Source organism: Ruditapes philippinarum, unplaced genomic scaffold (genome assembly GCF_026571515.1).
Source record: "Ruditapes philippinarum isolate M1 unplaced genomic scaffold, ASM2657151v2 ctg937_1_1_1_1, whole genome shotgun sequence".
Taxonomy (NCBI): domain Eukaryota; kingdom Metazoa; phylum Mollusca; class Bivalvia; order Venerida; family Veneridae; genus Ruditapes; species Ruditapes philippinarum.
In genome coordinates, this window is record NW_026861665.1 from 54,286 (window position 1) to 63,705 (window position 9,420).

The 9,420-nt window shown below is 33.0% G+C and overlaps 1 protein-coding gene across 1 annotated transcript; it reads right to left on the minus strand.

The window, feature by feature from the left end:
- Window positions 1–794: 794 nt before the first annotated feature.
- LOC132716446 (carbohydrate sulfotransferase 11-like) lies at window positions 795–5,629 on the minus strand. Its single transcript, XM_060699718.1, has 3 exons — window positions 5,472–5,629; window positions 4,761–4,840; window positions 795–1,938 (listed from the first exon to the last, which is right to left on the minus strand). Exons 1-3 carry the CDS (start codon window positions 5,575–5,577, stop codon window positions 814–816), a joined length of 1,311 nt encoding a protein of 436 aa, XP_060555701.1. The 5' UTR covers window positions 5,578–5,629; the 3' UTR covers window positions 795–813.
- Window positions 5,630–9,420: the final 3,791 nt, after the last annotated feature.

Here is a 9,420-nt window from a genome sequence, read left to right on the forward strand (position 1 = left end):
TAGTGTCAAGAGCAAGCTACCGTTCAGCGGAAATCTTCATACATTATCTACTTCTTAAAGAGTATTTTACCGCCTCCGTGGTCGAGGGGTTAGAGTCGATGACTTCTAATCCAGTTAACTCTCTGGCGTGGGTTCGATCCCCGGGAGATGCTTTGGTAGTTTAGCGCGGAGGAAGGTAGTCTAGTACTGGTGTAACTTTCCAGGAACGATGGTTAGGAAACTACCCGCCTATATGACTGAAACACTGTTGGGAAAACAAACAAACAAACAAACAAAGAGTACTTTAATACAGTTATGGTCAATAAATATATACTAGCGAAAATAGTTAGGAAAAAGTTACTTGTCCTAGACAATGGCAAATGAACACATCGTGTAGTCTGATAACAGACTGTTCATAACAATAATTCAAGTATGTACCCTGAGCAATACATAGACATGCACTTCAGATTATTTTGTTAAATCAACAGGGACACAGATGTTTAGGCTAAAATCATAAGCAATCACAGCACTTTTTTCTGTGTCGTCTGCCTCTAGTAAGTAAAAAGATACATTTTAAGTTTATGTGACTCCTTGTATTCTAGCAGGTCCAGGCTGAGGGCTTAATTCATGTTTGTGGTGGATATTGTAGACGTTGTAAATTTCTATAGAAAATGTGCCAATTGTAGACTAAGTCACGTTAAGTAATGTTATATTCTTTTATGGCCCTTATTTGATGATCCACTTTGTTTGTTATCGCCCTGAAAACCCTTTAACAAATACATTGTTTTGAAATATGGTCGAAATAGTAGACATAACAGCGTTAAACACTTTAATTTAATCAAGGCCGATGAAATAGTTGAATGTATTTGTTGCATTAGTAGACAATGTTCTGTCAAACAGCCATGCAGGACTCTCGTCATATCCAAATAACAAACAGTCTTCTCTGACAAAAGTTTTCAATCGTTCTAAATCCTTCAAGGGAACAGTAGAATATGCCTGTACCATCGCCTCATGTCTTTGAGCTTTAACTGCTGTAGTATTATACACATCCGACATTTGTTTAGCCTTTTCTAGTTTCTGTTTGAATTCACGTAATTTTATAGTCATATTCTTGGAAAAAGGCATGCCAATATGTTTAGATATAACTGCTGTTATTTGGTAGTACCTCCACGCCCTTTGGTAAAGGTTAAATATTTCAATATGCGATCCCTTAATCCTGTGCAGGGTGAATTTTAAACGATTCATTGCTGAAAATAAATTTGTCTTTATTCCTAAATCTTCTCGAGATTTCTTAATAATATTTCGGTTCTTCCATTCATTTTTAAGATAAGCAAAGTCTGATGACATTGTTTCTAATTTACCAATAAAATCAAAGTCATATCTACACGGATCGCAAGTGGCAGCCATTGGTCTGATGTGTACGTCCATTTTGTGACCAACTTCAAATTCTTCCACAACGAATCGTATAAACTCAGAAAACTTTACATCGTGGCCGAATTTTAGACTGTCATTTGATGGATTCTCTCTAAATGTTCTTGCGATAGTAGTACCTATTGGATGCCAATTTCCTTTTGGGAAATAAAACTTATTTGAATATGTAGAAAATAATCGACCATATGGTTCTCTCACAAAGAGAAACTTGTAAACGTTTCTTATTTCGATTTTTTTCTTTTCATACGGCAACACCCAGATTCTTTGGGAAGAATTTACTAAACAATTATAATCACAATCAAACGTTTGGTTAAGAGTAATCAGCGTATACGTGGAGCCTGCTTTACTTACTCGGCAATATAGTATTGATTGGTTAGGGGTCGTTAATAACCTTAATATATCTTTACTTAAATTCCCATGCATATATCTTTCATTTTCATTTAGATTTTGAACTGACGAGTAACACTGCTGTTTTACAAATTTCATTCTTTCCGTATTTCTGGCTTGTATTTCTTCAAAATTGTAAACCTACAAATAAAAGAAACACACTCATTTTGTCATCTACAACACCATAATAAAATTATTGAATGAACAGAACTACTCGTAGTTTGTAGATTCTGAACATTGCTAATGCATCAAATAAGCGAGAAGTTTTCTACTTAGGAATACAAGGTACATGAAAGTATACAAACTTTACTTTTAATGTTAGTTTAAACTTATTTACTACATTATTAGTATATTCTCTAGTTATAGCATTATCATCAGTAATTATATAATATTTGGGCATAATCGTTCTTTTATCCAATGTTTGTCACCTCGATGACTACTGTTTGCACCTTGAATGAGTGAAATGAATGGTTTTGTCTTGACCTGACTTGACTTGAGATAACATGACATTAATATAAGGCATGTAAAGCTTGTTATCTTTTCTTCTGATTTATTCTCTTATCATTATTAATTTATTAAAGTAATTACTTACTTTTACTTTTAGCATTTAAGTAAAATACACACGATGTTCCTATTTAAATAAGGGCTGTAAAGTAATTTTATTGTTTTATATTAACATTCCTAAAATTGAATGTTACCTTACTCTTTTTTTTCATGTTTGATTGTTGACTTGTTAGGAAACAAAATTATTCCTTTATTCCTGGATAAACATGTCTGTTATTCCACATATGTACGAATGTTATAATCAGTAATTGTTTGTGAAACATCCTCTTATTAATTTATTTAATTTTTTTTAAAACTTTTACAAAATATTCATGGAGGCTGCCATCTTTGTTTTAGGTACATGCGTAGCGGTATCTGTAGTTTGTATTGAGATGAAGCATAGTTCACTTGTTGTGTAACATGTATTTTGCATTATGTGATTATAATGTTTGTTTCTCGAATTGTTCACGATACTTAATGTAATGATTTATTTTTGTAAAAAAAGACCGCACTATTTGTTCGCGTAGTAAAGTCACCCTAATTCTCTTTAAATTGTAATAATCCTGCTAAGTTACACTACAATTTCTTTTTTATTGGAAAATATTTGTTAGCATAATGATTTTATTTCTCAACAAAATGCTTACTTATTACTTTCTTACTCTGTATTTTGTTATTATGATCTGTTCACACATTTACGATGGGAATTCATAACCGATTCTGATTGGCTTAGATAAATCCTAAGTGCTATCTGATTGGTGGGGAATCCTTTTCTCAATTCCTAAACAGTTCAGAGGTGTTAATAGACCGCAGGCGCTCATTTTCAAAACAGCAACGCCCATGATATTTGCAAAGGCTCCATAAGAAAGTACCTAAACTATATAATTTAGTAAGGACTCCTAAATCACAGTGGAATATGTATTAATCATTTTATTAAACAACTGTCTCAGAATGAGAGCTGGCGTGCTTCATGCTTCATGTTATAATGTTTACCTGTAAATTAATCGAATGTTAACCGAAAGAATCTAAACTTGACAAAAGCGTTGCCACTTATACTTTAGGAAATCATAAAGTCACTTAACATAGCGCCTTAAGGAAATGATGCTGACACCATTGCTGCTTGTATATTGATAATAAGATATTAAATATTGGTATATATGCAGAATACAGTATATGTTATACAGTATAAAACGAAAGAAATGTAACTTTATTAAAACGTTTTTGTATTAATTTTAGGAAATCTTAAAGCGTAAACAAACACTTATATAATACTGAAGCCAGGTGCTGTATATTGAAGTTGATTTTATTAATGTTGGCATTTATATTTATACAGTAGAACCTGTGGCGTATTTTTGTAACAGTTATCCTGACACTGATGCAAGAGTACGTTACAGTATTAAACATGTTTACGTACCATCACAAACAATTACCCGATACATCATTATTATTGGCGTCCGCGCCGAAGGGCGACGCCCCTTATGGAATGAAATCAGATTTTGTGAAAGGGCGGCAGCAACTTCTCGGGCCTTTTCGTCGGTCATAATAGCCGATCATTCCGATTGGTATGAGGGTGTTTGAAAAATGAAATGTCGCGAACAATGAATAGTTAACTGTAGAATTTCGCAATGCGCATGCATAGAAATGAAATTATCTTATCCTTCAATTAATCGCGCTTTTCGGTGTTTTTTTATTAATCATTTTGTAGTACACACAGTGGGTTATTGTGTATTTCTGTACCTATTAATAGAATGATGACCTTAACATTGTGAAAGTCCAAAAATCTATTTCAAGAAGTAGTTTTAGTTTAACGAAACGGTCATTCGTGTAGCGCTATAGTTATAAATATTGTCACTTAAAATGAAAAGTTAGCGACGCATTTGTACTAAGAGGTTTACACCCAAACAACGTCGATGTTGCACGCCTTGTCAAATGTAACCAATAAATTTTGGTATTTGCATCATTTGATCCCTAATTATGAGTCATTTCTGGATCTTATCTTCTAAATTTAGCCACTTTTTCATTATCCAAGTCCAAAACTTATCGCATTAAATGATTAAAGTACTCGTAAATCTAGCCATGTTTTTTCATTTCCAGTCTAAAACGCGCATATCAAATCCATTCTGTACTCGTAGTATCGTAGTATCAAGGCTCTGTCAAAAATATTTTGGTGTGAAACAAATTGTCATTTTGCATTGTTGAGTTGTTTTACTCGTACGCAGCTGAAAACGTTATATTAGACTTGGCAAGTGCCTTGACCAATATTGGTTTGACAGTTGTGTACTCTTCCAATAGAATTCAGTACATTGTATTTTACTCAACAATGTATAATTTCCTCAAAGTATCACAATATTTTTTTATTTAATCATCATCAGGTGATAAATTTGTCAATATATTTTTCTTTTCTTTTCATAAGATGTTCTTACCTGTTGGTAAACTGATGCCATGCTGTGTTCCTGACTTGGAGACATGCGAGTGTAACTGATTTCACCATCATCGAAGAAAACTGAGATTAGAAATTAAATTCACAGTAATTGTTATACTACACCTATCTCTATAGATGCAACAAAAGACCGGAGTCATGTATACTAATTCCAGAGATGTATTACTTTGAAGTATTATTGCACCAAACCTAAAATTGTCTCCGTTGTCAACAAACAACATTTTAGGGAATTTCACGAATAAAGCCTATATTGTTCCATTGATTATGCAATCTACACTCGACAAACAGCTACATGAATCGTTCATAAAGTAAATAACATGTAATAGATATGTTGATATTGTTTAGCAATTATAGTCTGATCTCAATTTGTATATGCTTGGTTAAACATTTTGACTTTTATCCTCTTATTACATGTTGTATGCATGTTTGTGTGAATAAAAACATATGTTGCTGTATGAGACTTTATAACAATATGAATATGATCTGATTAATTAAAAATTATCAAACTTAAACAATTGTTATAAAATAATCCAATCAATCCTAATTGACAAACGAAAACATTTCCCTCTCATGACGTTAAACAATATATTTATAACGCCACATGACCTACATAAATTATAAGTATTAGTTTTGAAAATAGTTTGAATTTAATTGCAATCAAGTGAAGATCCATATTTTTTACATAATTACATACCAGATTCAATATAATAGTGTGTGGATACAACCAACACCAACATTACGAGGACAAACCTTACTCGGTATGTCGCGATTAGGACTCCTTTTTGAAAATTCATTTTCATACAGTAGGTTTCGTGAAATCAAGTAAACTGCTGCCCTTCAAAACAAGATTGTCAACCTATAAAGACAATAAGAGCGTTTATAATGGCCATGCATTGAAGTATACATTCATTTGGTAGAAACGATGAAACATTAGTGTAATCTCTATGAAAATGAGGCAAATTTTGCTTTAATTTACGTATTCAAATAACAATAAACAAACATGATGAATCGTTTCATCATACAGTATTGTTTCATTTACATGAACCTAATATTCTATCCAGAAATTGTATCATAGGTTGGGGACATTGCCATAGAAAATGTGTCTAAGTCAAATCGTATACCTACCTATAGATGTTAACAAGAGTGAAAGTATTATTTACCGCAACACAGTAACCCTACTGTCTGACGGGGATAAATAGAGCATATTCGTTTATTGGCTCATTTTTATTGGGTTTACTTATTGTGCCGATATGGAAAAATATAACGACAAGACGCTCGTACATTGGTTTTCTTATCTGGGGTTTCATATTGTGACAACAGAGAATGTGCTTTATTTTTTTTGCATAAGATAGAAAAAGAGAAACAACATCAAAACACTATGCAATCTGGTTTATGCTCGGGGTGTAGCCCCTCGAACAAATCAGATATCCTCGTGTTTTGATGCTTTTTCTATTATTAACCCTATATTATATTCATTTATTATATTACGTCTCGTAGAATGTAAAACAATGATGTCTGTGACTTTTGTTGTAATATTTATTGATTTTAAAAGTTGTTTTGTGTTAATTCTTAAGGATCTAATTTCTAAGCGGAAGTATTAAATATGTAATACGCGCCAGAAGACGTGACTTTTAAACTTAACAATGTCAGGGGCCACCAAACAAAATGACTTGTTTTCTAAAGCATTTACTTTATACATTACTAAAGTGTACTTTAATGACAGATCTTAGACGAAACTTGACATACCTGACAGGCATGCATGTCATGCAAATGGTCATGAAACAAATTTAACACGTAAGAAAGATTGTAAACTTTGGAATTTCATATGATCAAAATAAGTACAGCATACTAAAACATGATGTTGTATTATTTCAGAAGGTGCAGTTTTCTTATAATCGAATAAAATTCGTTCATAGACAAATTTGGTAGCATTTCAGTTCGCATTATAACCAAAATACTCACACGAACGAAAATTACCTGTGAGTCATCTCATTTAAGGCGTTAATGATATTTTTTGTAATAGATTTATGTAATGGCTAAAGCAGGGACAACATGACGCTTTAGAAGAGTGTATCTTCATTTTTCTCGAATTAGCATCTGCGGGAACAGAAGGGAACATCATCATGCCTGACGCTATGATATTTCAAAAGTCTTCTTTTATTTCCTTCTGCTTCTAAAGGCAGTGGAAAGAGAGAAACAATAGAAGACAAGGAGAACGATAGTAAGAATTCTTCCGGCGCGACCGGAACGAAAACTAAATCTACAAAGCGTGTTTCAAAAGCCCACCGACCGCCTCCGTGGTCGAGGGGTTAGCGTCGACGACTTCTAATCCAGTTACCTCTCTCCCCGGGAGATGCTTTGGTAGTTCAGCACGGAGGAAGGTAGTCTACTACTGTTGTATCTCTCCAGGAACGATGGTTAGGAATCTACCCGCCTATATGACTGGGAAAAGGCGTAAAATGAAACAAACAAACAATCAAAAGCCCAGTGGCAGTTCCTCGTCCTCCGTGCAAACCAAAAATATAGGTAAGGAGGTAATATTGGTTATGAAAGAACTAAATAAAAATATAAACACACAGAATAAACGCATTGAAAAAGCAGGATGAAACAATCGAACAATTAGCACAAACGAAGTGTCAGATTTATAAATCCTGTATTTGATGACGATTCGTCGTCTGAACCTCCTCAGAAAAGATAAAAAAAAAACTGTGGAATAGTCTATATTTAAGACTTTGGGTTAAAAATTCCTTCCATCTGAGTCTGCTGACAGTGAAGTAAATACTTTTTGTTAATAGTGCATTTAGGTCAGATATATCCGAAGAAAAGCAGAGTGAACTAGTAAAAGAGATACACCGCCCAATGATTGTGAATCTCTGGTGAAGACTAGGGCTAATCAAGGTATATGGTGTCTGCTCAAACCACATACACAGACAGTTGACCATAAATACAATGTGTGCAGAATTTTATTGTTACGGCAGCAACAAACAAAACAAAACTCTTAGATAAACAAAGTGAAGTGTTTGATTCAGAAGATTAGAATTGGGGATCAAACACTCTAGCTTTGATAGATCAAGCTAATAAATTGATTAACAACAGACGTAAGGAAATATATAAGACAGATGTAGATTTGAAATATCTTTATTTAGCATCATTTAGTCTACCCTTCACTGATTTGTTATATGGAGAGGACTGCGATGTGAACAAAATTTCTGTGAGATAAAGGATATGAACATAATTGGACGCTGTGTAGGTAGAGGATACACAAACAGAGATTCAACAATGTTTAGAGTCCACAGTCTTTTCCTTTCCGAAGGGGATGAAGAGGTCTTGTTAATTGACCGAGGTTTGAAAGTAAGACTGTGCCAAAAAAAAAGAAGAAAACCAACTGAAAATGGCGCCAAAGAAAAATTAAAAATAATGAATTTCAAGCTTGAAGATTAACAAATTATGTTGAAAATTGGAGAAATATTACTTTTGATAGAAATGTACTTGATATTGTACAACATTGTCATATGGAATTTATGCAAGGTGTAAACCCTCTTAAAACTGATTGTAAAAAAGCTTGGTTTTCTGCCAAAGAAGAAGAAATTATAGATCACGAAATTAAAAGCTTTAAAAATGAAAGTTACTTTTGAAGTAAAACATCACATAAATGAATATGTTTCTTCAATTTTTGTTATACCTAAACCAAATGGTAAATATAGATTGATTCTATACTTTTGAAGGAGCTCAATAAATTTATTGTTTATCTTAATTTTAAGATGGAAACTTTTGAATCTGTTCTTAAATTAGTAAATACACAAACATGGTTTGCCTCAATAGATATACGCTATGCTTACTATTCTGTACCAATGGCCAAATATAATAAACTTAAATTAAGTTTTCAAAAATCAGGAAAACTGTTCTAGTATGACTCATTACCAAATGATATTTCTTGTGCGCCATTATTGTTCACAAAATTGATAAATCCTGTATGTGCATCTTTGCGCATGCTTGGACACACTATATCTGGTTATATTGACGACTCCTTATTAATGTCCAATTCCTTTCATGGTTATGTTCAAAATGTAAAATACTGATTAGATTTGATGTCAAATGTTGGATTTGTTATTCATGAGAAAAAAATCTGTTTTAATTCCAACAAAGAAAATTACATTTCTTGGAAATGATATTGATTACAAAAAAAATGATGGTCACTGTCTTGTGCCCTGTCCTGCTTTTGTTTGGGGTCCGCCTGGGCTCCTTGCCACTGATTCTTGTTTCTGTATCGTATGGGGCTTGCGGTCATTGAACGCCGCCTTTCCTTGTTGATCTTGTTTATCATATTTTACCATGTTCTAGGTACAAACTATAGTTCAAGCATGCAATGAATTAAAAAAAGCAAACAATTTGCAAAAGTTCGAATGGTTGCAAGAGTATAAGATTTGATGGCCTCAAATTTTTCTGCTGTAGAATATGGACGTTTACATTATAGAATTATAGAAAGACCAAAACTCATAGCATTAAAAGATAGTTTTGGACATAATGAAAAAAATCATGTTTATTTCCGGTGGTATGAAATCTCAATTAGAATGATGGATAGAAAACACGCATTGTCAAAAAAGACATATAACTCGTGAAAATCCAGACAAAATTATTATCTG